This window comes from Setaria viridis, chromosome 5 (assembly GCF_005286985.2).
Source record: "Setaria viridis chromosome 5, Setaria_viridis_v4.0, whole genome shotgun sequence".
Classification (NCBI taxonomy): Eukaryota; Viridiplantae; Streptophyta; class Magnoliopsida; order Poales; family Poaceae; genus Setaria; species Setaria viridis.
The window spans coordinates 12,701,193-12,720,630 of record NC_048267.2 but is presented as its reverse complement, the minus strand read 5'-3'; the positions used below and the strand labels follow the sequence as shown (position 1 = coordinate 12,720,630).

Below are 19,438 nucleotides of genomic sequence, written 5' to 3'. Positions count from 1 at the left end.
CTATATGCATTGCCACCACTACGCAAGGCAGGCGTTAAAGAAAAAGGTTTAGAAAATGTGATCAACAATCAGATGTCATTTTACACTTCTAATACTTAAATCTACGGACAGTTTGCGATCTTGGCGATTTAGAACCTGAGGCACATTTACATAATTGATTTAAAGCGGCACTGTAGTGTGGAGCTCAAGAGCAGAATGCAGCGGTTGTTAGAATTTGACGGAAGTACGTGGTTTGGATACACAAGGAAAGATAGAAAGAAGAGCGTGATTACATCAACACGAGAAACAGAGTCTGCACACATCCCGCAGCAGTCAAAATCACAAGATCAAACCGACTGGTGGCCGCCAAAAACAGGCGTTCGCTTGGGGAGCCAATGAGCCTATGACCAGCCGAAGACGTAGTCGAGGATGTAGACGATGACGAGCGAGAGAGGGTAGAGCACGTAGGCGACGAGGCAGGTCCAGAGAGGGAAGGTGGTCCGGAAGCTGGTGAAGAGGGCCATGACGACGCAGACGACCAGGATGATGAGCACCTCCGACGAGAAGTCCCATGTCAGGTTCCGGAAGTAGATGAGCGCCAGGAACACGCCCAGGCACAGCGTGTTGTTCATCGTCACGCCGCCGTACACCTGAAAGCACCATCGTCAGTGTTTGTTGCCAATGCAAGGAGCTTCGGATGCAGTCGCCGTGTCTGTCAGTGGTGCACGCAACGATACGCACCTCGGAGAAGGTGAGGGAGCAGGTCCGCTGCTTCTTCCTGCTGGCGAAGATGATGGCGGAGACGGCCTCGCTGGAGTTGGTGGCCAGCGGGAGGGCGATGAACGAGATGAAGAAGGACGGGATGTGGGTGGCGTTGGAGAAGTTGTGGACGGTGTCCACGAGCGGGTCAGCAAACGCCGCAGCAATGGCAGCGCCCAGGAGGAGGAGCGCCACGGCCTTGGTGATGCACCACCCGGGGTTCTCCACGCTCTCCACCGCTTCGTCGGACCTGTCGATCAGCTGGTCGTGCTCCTGCCTAGTCCTCTGCACAGTTTCGCTCAATCCGTCAGGTCAGGTGTTCTGCTGGGCACAATTCCTGAGCTACTGGAGGCTCCAGGGTGAGCAGATTACCTCGTGGAAGTCGTTGATAAACTTGTGGGAGAAGGCGCCGCCCGCTGGCACGCTGCGCTTGGCCTCGTTGAGCCACTTCTTCATCCCCTGCACGAACTCTTCCTCCTCCACGACGTCGTTGCGGGACGTGTCAAAGTCATCCATGACCTTGTTGACCGCATCCATCTTGTCAAAGTCAAGCTCCTCGAAGTTAATCCCGACAATGAGTGCGTGCAGCTCCGATCGAGACAGGGTGCAGCTCTCGTCCATGTCTATTTTGCGGAACAGCCTGCGTGTCAGCACAAAACAAGGTTCATGACATCTCCATGAAATAGTGTTCTCCTGCCCTAGCAAGAACCAACAGGATGGTCAGAGAATCGCACTTTCTGATGACATCTTCATTGGGTGTGCCGTCCTCGTTGAGCAGCCGACCGAGTGACTGCATTTGGGCGTGCCTCAGGATACCGGAGATCACATGTTTGTGCTTGGCGTACGCAAGCTTCCTCCTTTGAATCCATGGCTGGAAAACCTGATGCAAGATGGAGTATTCAGTACCGTCAAACATGATTCTTGTGGTCCAGATCTTTCAATCTTGTAATCATTTCATGAGGCTGAAGTGCTTAAACGTATTTCTGATTCGTTTACCTGATACACGCAGTAGGAAAGCACAAGCAAGAACGACACGATAAGGGCCAACAAGACAGCCAGGCGCTGCCCATGGTGGGTCTTCAACATCTTGGGGAACTGAGCAATGACAAAGGGGATAACAGATAGCCCCATGATCCGTGCTGCGTAGCTGGTCTGCACATCAGTTGTAATACAAGTGCCTGCCAAAAATTTACAGGTCTAGTAAAAATTATGGCAAACTAAACACATATGCTCAGGATCATATGTAAGGACGAGCTATAGTTCGGTTGTTATTAAGTGCTTGAATTATTCTGCCTAGTTGTTATCGGTAGGATCATATCAACCGTACTAGTGTACTACTAAATTTTCTACTTCCTTGATATAAACAAGCGAAACTTTTGTGCTTCACTGTACTACTTCAGAATTACAAGAAAATCAAGCATCAGACTGTCTCCATTAGCAACACTTAACATAAGAGAAAGCAACATACCAGTCAAGCTGAAGCCCTTGGTGTTCGTTAAATCAACTGCCTCACCGTTTGGCCCGGCGTCACACTTGCCAACAACGACACAGGTTCCCCAAAGCAGGGTGAGGAGGAAGACAGTGGAACCAGCAAGCAGCCCCATTCCAATCAGGACCTGACTTTGAGCCGTCTCCTTACTCCCGGAGAGGCCAGATACTGTAAACATCAAACAGATAAGAATTGTAGCTGGATGTGTAAGCATAAAGATGATTATTCAGTAAAAGAAAGCTAGTTTCATGATTCTAGTGTATGGGCAAAAAGAAATTTGTCTGATCAATTGTCAAGAGTACTGAATTTTACATCATAATATCACAGAAATATGTGTTGAGCCCATAAGAAACAAGAACACAGAACAATTTCTTATGCTTCACTGAATTTTCAAAAGTGGCTTCAGGAGTATCAAATCGTTATGTTAAGAGAGTAGGATAATAATGGGCTACTGTGGTATTCAGACCACAATAATGATCTGATCAGATGTGGTTGTTGACTTGTTGTACAAGACATTAGAGTGGTATGTCAGAATCTGTGATTAAATTGCTGTAGGCCCGTGCCACATTGGTACACTGGGGTATGCAGATCGCACCGAGATCTGTACAGTTAGTTTGGCAACCCCACTGTTTTTTGATAGCATGAAAATCTGTACCCGACTGTAGCAACGAAGTCGTACTCCTTTCTGAGTACACAAACTTCACTAGAGATTTCACAGCACAGGAGGCTATGATCTGGTGCACAATTCTAAGGTTTGGCTTCTCGATTTACAAACCAATCCTACGCAGTTCACAGATGAAAGAAAAGTCAATTACGCAAGACAGAAGGAAGTGAAAGGAAAAGGTTAAAGGTCAAAAGGCTTTGATGGAACATTAGAAAGCTATGGAACAAACTGAATAACAGTAAAAAGCAGAGCACAGACTGCACATCAAGCATTCGCTGATGCTTTAGTCCTGGAATAACCAGAGGCTCCATGCAAAATGAATAACCAAAAGCTCTGATCTAGTATCAAACCAAATTAGTCTGCTAGAAACTTCAGATCTGAAGCAAACAAATAATAGAGAACCGAAATTTTTAAAAAGCAAAAAAAAGCGTTTGAACTTCATGACTCCGATCACTTTTGCCCCTTATAATCCCAACAGAAATTGCGCGATCCTTTCTACCCCGAAGTGCTCTACCCTGAAGTGAGAAGTAAAGAAGCTTTGCGAAAACCTCCTAACGCTTGCTCAAACCATGAACTAGGCGACGGAGCAGGCAACCGAATGCTTGGCAATTCATCAAAGCAAAGCACAGAATGAGCTAGTGAGGGAAGCAAGCGAGGACGAGGGCGGAGCAGACCTAGCACGAGGAGCGCGTCGGGGAGGGCGCCGAGGATAGGGAGGAGGAGTCCGCCGACGAGCCCCGGCCCCATGATCTCGAGCAGCAGCTCGCTCCCCGAGGACAGGTACGTGGCCGCCTTGAACATGAGGAAGCCGTAGACGAGGATGAGGAAGAGGTTCCCGAGCACGGTGGTGGTGCAGGGGAGGAATCCGTACGACTGCTCGCACTTCCCCTCCACCGCCGCCGCCACGGCCGGCGACGCGAGGCGGATCACCGAGGCGAGGAGGGGCGCCGACGGGGCAGCGCCGCCGTCGGAGATGAGGCGGCCGTACGCGGCGCAGCCCAGGAGGGAGATAAGGAGCGGGACCAGCGGGAACGCGCGGCGGTGCTGCCGGCGGAGAGCCGCCATTGCTGCGGCCGCGGTGGTGGTGGTGTGCGCTGGGGGGCCGGGGGGCGTGTGACTGGTGGGCTGGGCTCCTTCTCCTCCGTCTTTTGTTTGGTGGGGAGGGCGGGTGCGCGTAGCTATAAATACGGCCGGGGGCCTGCGGGATCTTCTGTGTCAGCTGGATGCGTTACCTTTTTTGAATTTTGAATTCTTAATTCTTCGAAGGGATGGACGGAGTTGGAGATGGAGTGCGCTACTGCGCTGTTGGATCATACCAAAGGAAGCTATTAGAAGCGGAGGCGACGCGTAACATTCTTTACGTGGCGTGCTACAGCTTCCTGTACGCTTTCCATGCGGCACCTTTTGGTTATTAGATTTTTAATATCCAAATTTGGAAGTGTGAGAAAGAGATTGCCAGATTGGTAAAGCCAAGCGACTCCGGATCTGTAGATGACAATACGTACTAGGCAAATATGAAATATCTAGTAGGGTCCACGTGGCCAAGTGGCTGCTGTGTTGTCCATTTTGGGGGTGTTTTTTCCCTTTTATGTTCTGGTTGTGGTTTAATTGCTTGGACAAAACTATTGGTTGTGCATTTGTGACTTTTTGTAATGATACTGCGAGGAGGTGAAATATCTTGAAATTATTGCTATGTCAATGTGAGACGTTTGACAAAAAAAAATGCTGAGTTCAATTAGTAACGGAAGAGTATGTCAATGCAATCCCATTATCCATGTGATGGAGACCCATTTTCAGCTTACATAACACAAATTGCAGTTACGAAAGCGCTAATAGTGGACCCCGTGAGGTCGTGCGGGCTACCAACTCACATGCGACATGTCAACACGCCGGGGGGGGGGGGGGGGGGGGGGGGGGCGGAGATGGAGCCACGACAGCAACACATCGAGTCCTCGACGCTGGACCTTGCCCGGTCGCCGACATCGTGGCAGATGGCACGCACGCTGCACCGGGCCCACTCAGATCAGCTCTCACTCTCACACTCGCTGCTGCGCGATCCGGATAAGTACAAGCAAATCTCTACCGGCCAACGGTGCAAGCCGTACCCCGTACCGAGTGGCACTCGGTACGCCCACCACGGGCATGCTAAGTGGGCCCACCCCGGCCCCACACCCGCCAATCGGGAACAAAGGTGGGCAACCTCCACTCCATGACTGGGGTTCTATTATTCGTAGGCACACTACACATCTGAGATCTCATCTTGTGCCACTTGTATAGCCTGACGCCCCTGGGACCCATGCTCATGCATGAGAGAGCCTTATTTGAATTTTTCAATGAGGCAAATGAATGATTGGTTAGGACTTAGGAGTCGGTGATCGATCCATCACCGATGAGGTACTGTAGCTTGTCAGCCACCTGCACGACTTTAGCAGCTCGACACGATGCAGTTCTCGACTTCTCGTACGTATTCTAAGACCCCAAAAAAAAAGAAAAATAAAGTAGATCATGCGCTAATTGGCCATGCTGCTTGCCCTGAGGTTAGCAACCCTGGTTCACTGTCACTGACCGGCGCCAGATTTGGACACGCAAGCACATCTTGACCAGCATGGTTTAACTAAACCACCTCCAAATCGCCAATCAAGTCATCCACGTACACCTGCCAAATTGAAAAGAACACCCGGTCGCTTTCTGCCATGACCGGTCTTGCTTCATCGCCTTTCTTGATCACTAATCTGTTCCTCGCTGACCAGAAAAAGAAAACGCGGTGGGGGGGGGGGGGGGGGGGGGGGGGGGGGGGGGGGGGGGGGGGGGGGGGGGGGCCGCGGCGCGGCTTAAGAGTTAGACACAGATTGGGGCTTGCGAGAAAGGCTTGACAGGCTTTGGAAGCAACTAACCACAGCCTGTCGCTTGCAGCTTTGATGGCAAAAAGTGAGAAGCCACGTTCAGGAAGAAAGGGGCCACCGGGTTATATTAAATGCTAGCAAGTGTTGGATCCGCGGAGTGGCCGCGGTGGTGCACCAATAATAATCACATGCTATCGGTCGCGCTGGCGCCTGTTTTTGACTATATGCTCGCGTTTTTATATATAAGTACGTTCTAACAACGTTTATGTTTTTTAAAGTTAAATATTTTTAATTTGATCAAAAATATCTTTAAAAATAATTTATAGACATGGTCATGTTTCATGTGATGACTTGCCAGTTTTGCAGGATATTGTGGGCTAACCTTGTTTGCAGCTATCTGAAACTCTGAATAGCCCGTTCTGTGACCCCAAGCATTTATCCAAGCCGTTTTATCGTGCAATATAATATTCCCTAGGATAACAAAGCGACAAAGAAAAAAAGGAATCAATCTCAATTGTACGTGTCGTTGTATAGCAACAGTTTACCATTTCTCTTCTTGCCACTTGTCCACTAAATGAGCGGTACTGATCCAGCGTTACCGCGTAGGCACCGGTGGCAGCGGCACGTCGCTTTTGATAATGCTCATCACAATACTAATTTCTTTCTTTAAACCACCTTTAATCAAAGTGCAGCAGGCCGTAAAAGTTTTGAATTCACACGACACAAGTGGCCAAGTGGGCGATCCACCCTGGTTTGAGAGGACAGGGGGGGAAAAAAGGGCAATCTTTGCCGCCGCGGCCGTTTAACCGTCGCTGTAGGAACGAGTTCACTGATGTTTCTGCTCTGCTTTGTCGGCAGTGACTTGTGCTGATTTATGGAACTGTGCCACAAGAAAACCATGCGCGTCTTCCGCGGCCGGCACTGGGCCGGTGAAACCGCACGCGGGATCGCCGCGGCGTCCGGGGAGGACGGGGAGGAGGGGACAGAGGACATGTTCGGATTCATACGATACGACAGAGGGGATGCACGGCAAACTCGAATCCTTGGTCGCAGGCGCATCATTCTCCCTTCTCTGCGCAGGAGCCTTCAAAACCGACAAACCATATCACACCACATCACTTCATAGTGCGAGCTCACATCTCCGATCGCCGAAAGGGGAGCTGATCGTTGGGAGCATCAGCACGGATAGAGGACTGGGATCCGAATCGGTAAGATTTAAGGTTCTCCATTTCCAATAACAAAGAGCCAGTACAACCAAATCGCAACAAAGAGGACAGATGATTCGGCTGGTGCAGAATTGAGATTCCATGTTACCGACCAGTAGCCAAGCGGCGCGGGAGTGTTCTTCCCCAATCGAACAAAATTTCGCATACTTTTTCCTTTTTCAACCGAAGGGCACTCAGTACAAAATTATACTAGTATATCAGAAGAGGATTAGATACCATGCGGCCTGCTGACTCTTTAGGGTTTGAGGATCTAACACATCTAACTTGCTCTTTACCTCGTCCTCAAGATTACAATCTCCTTATATGGAGTGTATCGGATTCCCCACTTGCTGAAACAGGTAGAAGCAGGCTTACAAAATGGCGAACAGTACCGTTTGTTTAAGCCCACAGGCCTCTTTTCTTCCCTTCTTCATACTAGTCCTTGGTGATTTGCTTATTTCTAAAACGAAATGTGCTAGATGAACCGTAACCGGAAACAGGTTACAATCTTACATTTTTCTTTCCCTGCTGAATCAATAGAAAATTGAAACAGGCACCGTTCAAAATAAAAGAAGCTGTAACAAAAAAAAAACTTCAGGCAACCATCTGCATCGAGCTTGAAAGGAGCATACAGTAACAAGGTAGCCTAACAACAGATAATGCCATCTTCAGGGATATGTGAAGCAGAGGCCTCCTAAAATTTTCTCGCCCTTATTCGGTTATATCCTTACCTGATTTTCCACTCACTTTCCTTTCATCTCTTCAACGGTTTTTCAACTTCCCAGTTCCAATATCTAATGCCAAGTAGGATAAAATACAGGGAAACGAGCAATAGTGATTCTAAAAAGGAATGTTTTACCTCAACAATGTCCCATGATTACTGGGAGTAGGATAACACCACAAATGTTAAGCATAGACAAATACGGGCAATCCTTTCATTAGCAAAACTGCGCCAACAAGTAAAGTTCTCTCACATAGCAAAACAAAGTGCTCTATACATTAACGTCAAAGGCATGGATCAGCCAACAATCAAACAAATACTTGATCTGCTGGTTGATTACTATTAAAGCAGCTACTTTTAGTAAAGCAAGCCATTCTGGTCTGCATAACAGCACCCATCTGAACTAATAAAAGTGGCGACTTTGTATCCAACATCGATCAGATAAGCTAACTGGGGGAGAAAAAAAGATGTAAACACCATTAGTCTTGCTTTACGTCATTGTTAAAACTTCACAACATTGTTGAATGCAAGGCAAAGACAATTGAGTAACCAAAAGAAATTACCATAGTAAAGTTAGTGGAGAGCCGGGTTGGGCGTCCGGAACTGATAAAAATGTGGTGCAGCTTCTGTAAGCCATGACGGTTCAATGGCAATAACATTCCGCATATAGTGCTTGTCAGTTGAAACGAGAGACTGGTAGACAACCCACTTTGGATTGACCCTAAAATGTGACAATGATGTCATGAAAGGTATAAATTGAAAAAATAAGTGTTCATGAAACATAAGAAATTATTAGTGAGCTCACCTAAAGAGAACTGAAGATGGATGAATGTAAACTTCTTGTGATGTCCTAATCGTTTTGTACATTCCATTTTGGCTGTATTCCTGTATAGCAGAGAAAGCCATTAGGGTCACTGAAGATTAAATGTGCGTAACTACTTATCCGCACGCTGTTGATAAACAGCTATCTGGCTAAACGGAGCACAAATGTGCAACAGCATGTTAACTGCAGAAGAACTTAATATAATTCATATTTTTGCAATGTCCCACAGACAGCAGCTAACTGATTTTGGTAGCAGAATTAAGATTAGATGAACCTTATAAAATCTCAATGCCATGCATCCGCACAGCAAAACAAGCACCCTCTCATGCGGGTAAGGATGATACTTTCAAGGTATCAGATACAAATGGAAACGTTGCATTTTTTTTTCTTTTGTTCAGGCTATGTTAACCAACCAAGGAAGCTTCCAACACAGGTGCACCCTTTTTATAGTAAGCAACCAAGAAGGTGAAAGTCTAACTGGAAACTGTGTTGACCATACATATACAGTACTAGGTCAGCTAAGGGATCAATTTTTAGGGGAAAAAACCACACAACCACATGTGCAAAGAATAAGAAAAACAAACATAAGACAGCGATATGGTGTGGGACAAGGAAAACTGAAGAAATGCACAGCTCATCTTGAGACAGAGGTTAGCTAGGCAGGTCAGCTCAACAAAGCCGCAGATGGCTCAGGCGAAATCCATTCCCAACCAATATTCCCAACCAATAGGCCTATCTAGAGTGGCCTAATCTCCTTTGGGATGTTTTCCCAATCAGACTGGCAAGTTGCCATCGGTTTGCTGATGCACGGATAAAGATTTATAGGCCCAAATCACATATTAGATGTTTGTGGGGATTGAGAAACTAAACTCTCGCTACAAGTTCGATATATTAGAGACCACCCAATCTGCTCGGTAATGTGATAGATAAGACCACATTGATTAAATAAAGAAAATACCTCCAGATGACATGCATTAGCAAATGAACCGGCAATAATGGCCTTTCTAACTGCCTGCAAAATATCAGGATACCAATGCGGTAAGCAAAAGCATATGGGTATTTTTGATAGCTAATAAAGAATACATTAGGAAACAATTTAAATCACGTCAGATAAACATAACACTATAACAGTGGGAAAGAATGTGTAAAAGTTGATGCCATAAATAACCAGTTCTATATATTTTTTAAATAGATACAGAAAGGACAGCATCATACATACGAGGTACCATAATGGCGATTGCACTAGGTATGTCCCTTACTCAATATATAAAGATATCCTCAGAGTGTAGCTATTTGTATAGTGCTTCATTAATCAAAGCCTAGTGCTAAACAGGTGTGTTGGATGCCACCTCGGTGACAACAATCATACTGATTGCTGCCCTAGGGTGAGAGGATGGCCTCGGCAGTGAAATGAAGAGCCACAGGGGAGAAAGGTGGTGATGGGTGGAATAAATCGGACCCCAATATGCACAAAATAATGGTGCCAAAACTAGGTTGAAGTTCATCATACCTGCATATCTCTGTCACATGATTTCAGTGGTATTCCAAAACTCTTCACTATCCTGAGAAGCTGCCCCCTAATGTCAACGACTTTCTTCTGCGGGGATGAGAAAAGGATGTAATGAAAATGTGCACGCGCATTTGGAACAATGGGAGAACAGCATAGCTTTGGCTATGCGCAGATTCCTAATTTAAAAGGATCATAACCTTATTTAGTGAATACATACCAATGCTTGGTAATTCAAAAAGTTCTTGTAACACCATTGGCTAGATTTTCCAGACTGGTGAAATCCTTTGTAGATATTCAGGAACGTTACATGATCTCCCTGTGGTAGAACATACATTCAGGACATAAGAAAATATGATTATTCAGGAACGTTACATGATCTCCCTGTGGTAGAACATACATTCAGGACATAAGAAAATATGATTAACCAACCAAGAGAAAACACAGACAACGCAAGTACTTCTACGACATGGAAAGCGCTCTAAAAGTATGGATATGCTAGCAACGATGCTAATCTGATCCAAGTTCCATGATAAAAAGAGGAAACTGGCTTATCCAAATTCTAATAGGAAGGAGCAATCAGCCTATCACCAGTATCAGCTTGCTGATTCCATGTCATCAGCGCACAACACACAAGTTTTAAGCTGTGTAATGCAATGAGGATTTTGCTCAAATGTAAAAGAAAACAAAAAAACACCTCTAATTTAGAAAAGCAATTAAGAACAGGGTAAATTAATGACAAACATATATTTATGATCTAATATTCCTTTACTGTCACCAATGGGTGTCCCATGGTACTTGACCTCACTAAGCAGTAAGCACCAATATAAGTGTCAATATTAACAGTTAAGTGACATCAGGGTTCCTGAGTAATATAAACAATACAAATGTGGCAAGTTGATTTGCAAACCTCAGCAGCAGCAAATCGAAGCTTCGCTTCATCAAATTCCTTCTTCACTCCCCTCACAGAAACCCACACAGACTGCACAAACCAATAGGTATCAGAACAATTGGAAGATTAAAATAGCACAAGGAAAGGAAAAGAGTGTCTCAGATACAAATTCTAACTTGAACAGATAGAAATGATGCTATGGTCAATATCTCATCAGAGCATCCAAAATCATTTGCTGACAAGATCATTTTCGAAATCATGGGGTCCTGCAAGAAATTATTATGTTAATGTACATATTAATATGTTAACTTGGGCAGAGAATGTTCTTCAGCACAATTGTAAGAATAAAAGAGCATGCTGAAAAGGCAAGTGACAAAACAGTAAAAAGTGTACGATTGTGTATAATGCATGGGTTGTATTGCTTGAGCCCCATGGGCTGTTTATGTAGGAGTACATGGCTTGGAGGGCAAGTAGCCTCTCCTAGAGATAAGGAAGGTTATCCCGGGATTTACAATCAATCCTAAACTAGACCATATCCGGAGTTGCCTAATATACTCTAACAAAAAGGGCCAACAGGGCAGCATAAGTTTCAAGCTTTCAGCTGCTTTCAGAGCGTTATCAGTCAAGTTCAGCAAGTAACAATGTACACCATATGTGAGGGTAAGTAAATAATTAAAACATTGGAAGTGTTATCTGAAAAAATAAAATAGTATACAGCGACAATTGCTCAAAAAGTTTAGCCACAAAGTAAAGCATGTCACCCATTGGATGCATGCCTGCATCACATACTTCACTACACAACAATCTCCGTTAGTAGAGTTTAACTGGCAGTCTTTCAGGCAAAAATATATAAGCAGCAATCTGAAAAGTATTGTGCCGAAATAATAATTGCGAGAACAACGCATGTCCATGTTTCTATTTCAAAATATTTTACTCAGTATTTTTCTTTGCAATTAAGAAGTACAGAATGACCTTAATTGTATAGCCCTTGTTTTCTTTGGAAATCTTTCATTCCAACAAAAGGGATTCAGATAGCTTAATTATTTTATCCTGCCTAATAAATTCAAATGTGAGAGCTAACAGCATTAAGAATACTTCCAAAGAGGTTTTTGATTAACCAAAGGTATTAACATCTGTTTAACAGCCAGAATAGTTATCTAGTACCCAAATTCCTGTGCTACTGCAGTAACCATCAAACATAGTTGAAATTTTAAGGAGGGGGCTGTCAGATAAAAGTTTGACCGCTCTAGAGCACATCGACCGCAATTAAACTGACTGGGTTTTCGGTTTTCCTTGCAGGAGTTTTGTGGCCTATGCATTTTTTTTCTAGAAATATATGAGTAATTCTGAAACTCAAAGATTAGTAGTCCACAAATGATACCAGTTGGTGGAAGTGCCTTAAACTCGCTAAACCCAAACCCAAGAATAAGCAGACTTGACACAGTTGGAAGGATTACCATGGTATTGCCATGACTTGCCACAGCAACTATTCCATAATCGTATTGTAGAAGATTCAGAACATTCCATTACACATGGAGTTATCAGAAGGAAAGTATTAAGCTGCACATACCAGAGGGATCTCAGCAACTTGGAAACCAATGGGTACTGTTAATTTGGCATCTTCATCAAGGATTCCTAGGGAGAATAGAACTTCGAGAGCCCGAATCATTGCCTCTGGAGATGGAGAAGCTGGCCAATCAAAGCCCAGAATGTTGTCTATGCCTAGGGCTTTTAACTGCCACCATGGAAAGAAGATAACGAAGCATTATATTTGTCAACTTCAGAGAGAAGGATATGAAAAGTCGGATCCAGAAAAACATCACTATATAATATATATCTATATAATAATATATGACTAAAAGAATAAGGAAATAGACAAACCAAGTTACCTGTATTATGCAGGAGACCAGGTTGGACCTTTGCATTTCTGGAATTCCTTCTGACTGCATTTCATTAAGATAATATTCCTCTGTATAAAGCCTGCAGGAGATATCACCTAACGAAATTACAAGATTTACAAAGACAGTGAAAGTCAAATTCAAGGAGAAAATGTGACACACTACATAACTTAGTAACTTACTGTAGGAACTAGATTTATTTTGAAAATATTCAATATAATTTGCAATGTTTTACAATGAAAAATATATGTTCAAAATCAGTTATGACAAAATTACGCCAGCATATAATTGTCATTAGAAGAGGAGAACTAATCAACCCCATGGTTCGTATTATCGACAAAAATAATAATGATACTTCTATAACAAAACAGCTGACCTACCTAAAGCACTTCCCAGGTCGCACTCTTCCAGCTCTGCCTGCTCGTTGTCTTGCAGAGGCCTTGGATATTGGTGCAACAACTAAACTCTCGATGTCAGAAATCTAAGCCCAAAAATAGATGCAGTGTCAAAAAAAAACTCTCATAAAATAATAAGAGGCTACACCAACCAATTAGATCTCAGTTTTAATTGTCTGACCTAATCAACCTTCAAAAGAGGTGTAGGGAAATATTGAGAATGAGTAACCCAAAGGTGCATGATAGCTTTTTAGAATATGAGAGGTGTTTTATCGTTTAAGTGTCAGTTGAACCTAGATACGCTTACACATTGATATTCTTAAGATTTACAACTCCTATTGAAAGCACCATAGTACCTTTTAAAAGCAAAACTGTAATTCTATCGAACAAAAGAAGGGGCCAGAATTTACTCATGAGGAATGCCTTTACAGATATTGATTGGCTACTGGATTCGAAATCCAAGAATACTCATGCTTGCATACAAAGTATTGGGCATAGAAAAGTTGGAACCTAAGGTAATACACTAGTTGATGTTCAAATGTTCCCTCAAATATTCTATGGAAAGGGAACAGAAAGTAAACCTATATCTATGACAGGCAGATTCAGTGTTAAAGTCAAGTTGAGAAGACATGGTGAACTATTTGTCATAAAAAATAGAAATGTAAAGTACCGGATTATAACACTTCTGCTTGGAAAATCCACTATCAACAACATACACCACACCCTGCAAAACACTCACAAAATCAATAACATATTTACTATCAACTGACATTCGTTATCCTAACCAAGCAGTACCTCCAAAGTCAATGATGTCTCAGCAATGTTGGTTGATAACACAACTTTCCTTTTCCCTTTTGAAGTAGGAGCGAAAATGAGATCCTAGAAAACCAAAGAGAAACAGACAGTCAAATTGGAGAGAGTGGCACCAATTGCAGCATCACTTACTAACACTAATGCGATTTGCTTACTTGATCTCCGCGCGGAAGGCCAGAGTACAAGGGCAAAATCAGCAAGTCTGAAAGTTGAAGCAATATGAATGCATTAGAAACCAAAAATTACAACTGCAAGCAAAATGCAATTTGACAAGTAGACTTGCCCCCAGAGCCATCTGGGACTCAACTCAAATACCAGTTGCGGGCTCAGACTGGGCATGGACTAGGCCCTTAATAGGCTGCGCAAGAGTTGTCTGCCACACAAACCTTAGCTGTTGCATCCTTATCTTTAACTAGTTTGATGACTTGCTTCATGGTCATATTAGTGGTTATAGTTCCTAAAGATCCAGTTTTTTTGCATCCCTCCCTCCCTGACTCTAATCTCAACCTTGCGTGCCCCTAAATTCTGGAATCACTTGCAAACCATGCGGCTGGTAGCTGGCAAGAGACAGGTCCAGCGCATCCCTCTTACCAACTGCAATATCAGTCCCTTCTACGTAAGCATGTAAATACTGCGCATTCACTTCCAGCATACCATCCCCTGGTCATTGATTAGTAGTATTAACCTATTAGTTCACTATTTTCTATGATGCAGAGAGAAAATTTTACCCAGATAGTGTCTTCCAAGTTGCTGAATTTCTTCATTCAGCAATTTAACAGCAGCATCTATGTCATCCTGACCAGTTAAGAATACCAAGATATCCCCTGGTGGTTCCTGCAGAAAAAAACCCGTTAAGTGAGAACAAAGCAATTCTATTTGATTATCGGAGCTCTATAAGCGCTATAACAAGAAAGATAGCAGCTCCTTAAATACTTTGGAAACTAAAACACTGTGAAAAGGAATCAGGAAAGCATGATGGTTTATCTGAGCTACGATGGCGTCGCTTAAGACTTCCATTAATTACTTTGCCTGACATTGTTAGGTAAATAATTAAATTAGACAGATATTAATTACAAGGATAAGAAAACAGTTTGTCCTTTCTTTTCTCAACTTGCTTCACTCATAAATATTTCAACAAGTTATCTCTTAATCATAAGCGATGCTTTATTTGATGCATGTTTACATTTTATGAACATTGTTGTGGGAATGTATGTTTATTGTGGCTGTCAAGTTACAACTTGAGTGCAAACGCTTTTAAGTACAAGCATGTGATTGCAAACAACACTTCTGTAGATCACATAGAGTAATGGCAGTTGAAAAGCACCCATACAAATCACTGGTAAAGTTTATGTTAGCTTCAGAGATTCATCTAAGATCTGAAACAGTAGTGTGAATAAGCTTGTCTTTTGTTTTGTTACGTTGAAAAACAGCATAACAGAAGTAAATAAAATACAAACCAATCAAATCTAATCTAGGAAATAACGGAAACTAAAGTCGCAAATCGTCAAAAGAATGACACTAGGAAGCATAATAGCCAAATTAAATTGTATTTTTGTTAAACTTAAACAGCAAGAAACGGATAACCTTTTCATGAATAAGAAGTACAGTATTCACGGCAGCCTGTAAGTAGTCTGAGACAGGTTCTTCAACATAATGAATTTCCACAGTGTATCCTTTACCCTGTAGAAACAAATTATGTCTTTATTAATAAAAGAGGTTATGACATTCTCCCATGCATATCTCATCTCAAAAGGAGAACATTACTTCAACAGAAAGTATAGCAGGTTCTGGGTTGGGCAAATCATCAGAAGACCCAAGCAACGAATTCTTCCGCCTGTGTGTGAAATAAAATACAAAGAACAGGACCACAATAACTTGTTAGCAGAAAAGGAGTGTGGCAGTGCATATGATGGACGTAAATGATGTTTGAACATCAGTCACCAATGCATGCATCAGAGTTTACAATTGGATGCAGTTGATAAATAGGATTCTCCGTGCATTCATCATGGCAAGACCTTTATCTTGTTCATCAAAAGAAACAAACAGTGAACAGAGCCACATTGCATGAGATTCCTAGCAATACCAGTATGCCTAGATTTATCATTTATGCGATGTATCCTGGATCCCAAGAATTTAGTGCAGCTTAGTGCGACAGCAGTTATTGAGAAAAAAACCTTACAAATATCAATGCTTTGGATAGGAATTGTGGTCATTTCACTTGCAAGGTTATAGGCAAAATAACAACAACATACAGCCAGGAAGAAATGAAACTTCTTGATAGGGATTGACCTAATGTTGAAGAAAGTTGACATTGATCTTGCTTCAATTGTTGCAGAGGAGATGATAAGACGCAACTCAGGCCGGCGACGTTGAATCTGATTTACCCATGTAAAGATACAACCATTATGGGAAATAAAAAATATTATTCACACACATGAACATTAAGCGAAAGCCAACTCTGATATTCAAGAGATGCTAACCTTTTTCAGGAGTCCCAGCAACATGTCTGTTGAGATGGATCTTTCATGAGCTTCGTCCACCATAATTACACTAATGAAAAGAAAAACGTGGATCAATATGAGAACAAAGGGAGTTGGCACGGCACCCTCCTGGACAACTAATCAGATAATTCCTCGGATCACAAATTTGTTCATCTATGTTTGTTCTAAGTCAAACATTTTTAACTTAGACCATCTATATCTAAAATTTTATATAGATTGACATTACTAGATTCATTATAAAAATTACGTTTATAATATATAACTCATTTAATTTAAGTTAACATATTTTTATAAATATTGCTAGTCAAAGTTCTAAAAAATTGGCTTGTGAAAAAACCTAGGTGGACTTAAATTTGTGAAGTAATTATTAATGGATCTTCTCCCGATAGAAAAGAAATTTTTTCCTCCATTGTGAGACAGCAAATATATATCTAGGGCGTCAAAGAGAATCACTTGTACAATTGGACCAGAGATGGTTGAGTAATCATGACAGACACGTAAGCTAGGGCTTCAAGCTTATGAACATACCTATATTTGGTAAGAAGAGGATCTTCCATCATTTCTCTAATCAATACCCCATCTGTGAGAAATTTTATCATAGTCATACCCTGAGAAACCAGGTGGGCATAAGCAATAAGCAGATTAATAGGACAAGGAAAGTGAAAATTTTGAATATTCTGCTTTGATACCCAAATTAGTACTCAAATCAACAAATGAAAACTGTAGACATGTTAAAGTCATAACGTGTTTCATATTGCCAGATTGATATAAAGAAAACTAGTGTAAGGAGTAAAAATTGATGGTACCGGATTTGTTTGATCTTCGAATCGGATTGTATAACCAACTTCTTCTCCAAGTTTCACGCCTACTTCTTCAGCTACCCTTGATGCAACCGTCTGTTCAAATAAAAAAGATGAGTTGAAAAGGCGATGTTAAGAAGATAAAAGGAAAGGAGAAACTTCTGCATACATAACAGGAATACTATGCGATAACAGTGTGTCAAACTAGTAAAAAGTGCACTAGCATCCATCATGCAAGTCAATAATAATATTCTACAAATTGATTGTTCTAGAATGGGATCTAGACCAGATGAATACGTTTTCAGCATAGTAGTTCCTAATGCTGAATTGGTACTTAGAGTATTTCTTCAGCAGACATCATATTAACAGGATATCATCAAAAGTTGAAATACTATTCAGCAAATAATGTCCAAGTGGAAATAACTACAAGTAAAAGGTTCAGACATCCCATACTAAAATATTTATCCAGACCATGTATGTTTGAGGAGTAGTTGCAGAATCAGGACATGCAAAACCTGGTCACAAAAATTCTGCTCGGCAGGTATTCTTAGGTCATACTAAGTCCCAAGTACAACACAGTTAAAAGTATTAGCCATCTGAAATGTGCAAAAGGAGCATAACTGTGGCATCCTATAAGATCAAAACAGAATGCTTTGTGTACCCCCAGAAACAATTGCATTCAACATGGCCTCATCAGATGATAAAACAAAATGACCTAGTTTTGAATAAAATAGTTTGCGCAAGCACAACTAAATGGAGGATTAAAACAGCACTTGATACCTGCACAGCCAATCGTCTGGGCTGAGTGCATCCTATAAGTCGACCACCATCAGCCCAACCAGCCTCCTTGAGGTACTGATTTCAAATACAACGAAGTCAGTGATGAAACATAGCCAGTAAGACAGACATAAATTATATGCGGATTACTGTTGTGCTTAGTTCTTGCTGTCTCTCTGGTTCATGTCTGCTCCCTTCCTGCCTTTTAGCTTATCGCTAATCTAGGTGGGTGTATACTGTATACTAGCGTTCAAGTGCACTACTAGTTTTGATGTTGATATATACACAAAGCATAGACATTATTGCAACAGCAGATGTGGATTGTCACCAACTGCAACAATGGTAGCTAGAATCAATACAAATGGTAGCTGGTAGACACCGCATGGGGGCATCAACCAAATGCAGAACGGAGGAATCCATATCACGCAGCATATGCCAATCTCCCACAGATGATGTTTAGGAATTGTGAACAGAATTATCACAAATATGTTGTGTACCCGTTAAGCATACTCTTGGACCTCATCACTTTAAATAACCCTAAGAATGTTCCCACATCAAGTAGCGTACGACGCTTGTGGGGGGACTGGCTAACGTGCACCAGCTGTTCGGCTGAATGCCTATTGGAAAGGTGTAGCACAAAAATGCTACCAAATAGCCCTGCACACCCCGATGAGTTCGACGAAAAATGTAAGAGCACTTACGGAAGTACCTGAGGGATCTGTGTGGACTTGCCGCTGCCTGTCTCGCCGACGACAATGGTGGTGGCGTGCCGCTCGACCAGGTAGAGGATGGCCTTACGGTACCTGTACACCGGCAGACGCTGCCGCTGCCTCTCCAAGCTCGCGTACCCAAACCTACCGCCGAGCACAGCAAAAGCAACAGCAGAGCACCCAGTCTTAGATTTTGAAACGCCAAGCAAGGGACAAGGGGACAAGGGGGGATGGGGAGGGTTTCGGGTTTGGGAGCGCACCCGGAGGAGGATGCGGAGCTAGTGGAGGAGGGGAGGAAGACAACTCCGCCCTCCTCGTCGTCGACGAGCAGGGTGCTCGGCTTCTCCGACCCCGGCTTCCAGAACCTGGACATGGCCGCCTACTCTGATGTCTGGCGATGGCGCGGCGCCGCGGCTGGCGGTTGGAGAAGTGGGGGGAGGAGGAACGGCGAGACACTGAGAGAGAGCGTCCAGCGGGCCGCGCGTCGGGGATAGCGTGAAAACGCACGGCCCAGTTGTCCGACCGCGGGCCTTTCACACAGCCCACAACCGGTTGTGTTTTATTTGCTCGTTTCCTTTTCTTTGCTTAGCTTGGTTCAAAAAAAGACAATCTGCTTAGCTCGCAAACTACAAGTTGTAGTCTTACAGGAAACTTAATTGGTT

At 43.1% G+C, this 19,438-nt stretch overlaps 2 protein-coding genes and 1 long non-coding RNA gene across 3 annotated transcripts; 1 reads left to right on the top strand and 2 right to left on the bottom strand.

Annotated features, from left to right (window-relative positions):
* Positions 1-178: 178 nt before the first annotated feature.
* LOC117855743 (sodium/calcium exchanger NCL1) lies at positions 179-4,052 on the bottom strand. Its single transcript, XM_034738119.2, has 7 exons — positions 3,566-4,052; positions 2,207-2,395; positions 1,735-1,916; positions 1,473-1,618; positions 1,111-1,378; positions 721-1,023; positions 179-629 (listed from the first exon to the last, which is right to left on the bottom strand). The coding sequence occupies exons 1-7, from the start codon at positions 3,954-3,956 to the stop codon at positions 381-383; spliced, it is 1,728 nt and encodes a 575-aa protein (XP_034594010.1). The 5' UTR covers positions 3,957-4,052; the 3' UTR covers positions 179-380.
* A 1,756-nt stretch (positions 4,053-5,808) lies between these two features.
* Positions 5,809-10,072, top strand: LOC117858025 (uncharacterized). The gene is made up of 3 exons (XR_004640905.2): positions 5,809-6,942; positions 9,676-9,729; positions 9,817-10,072. It is a non-coding gene; the product is annotated as an uncharacterized lncRNA (long non-coding RNA).
* LOC117858024 (probable pre-mRNA-splicing factor ATP-dependent RNA helicase DEAH9) lies at positions 7,846-19,233 on the bottom strand. The gene is made up of 24 exons (XM_034740990.2): positions 19,037-19,233; positions 18,776-18,920; positions 18,070-18,144; positions 17,296-17,385; positions 17,018-17,097; positions 16,469-16,538; positions 16,278-16,363; positions 15,753-15,822; positions 15,573-15,668; positions 14,717-14,822; positions 14,144-14,190; positions 13,971-14,054; positions 13,846-13,899; positions 13,161-13,261; positions 12,772-12,862; positions 12,453-12,617; positions 11,059-11,148; positions 10,901-10,972; positions 10,211-10,309; positions 9,994-10,080; positions 9,442-9,495; positions 8,466-8,545; positions 8,224-8,381; positions 7,846-8,110 (listed from the first exon to the last, which is right to left on the bottom strand). The coding sequence occupies exons 1-23, from the start codon at positions 19,147-19,149 to the stop codon at positions 8,234-8,236; spliced, it is 2,103 nt and encodes a 700-aa protein (XP_034596881.1). The 5' UTR covers positions 19,150-19,233; the 3' UTR covers positions 7,846-8,110; positions 8,224-8,233.
* Positions 19,234-19,438: the final 205 nt, after the last annotated feature.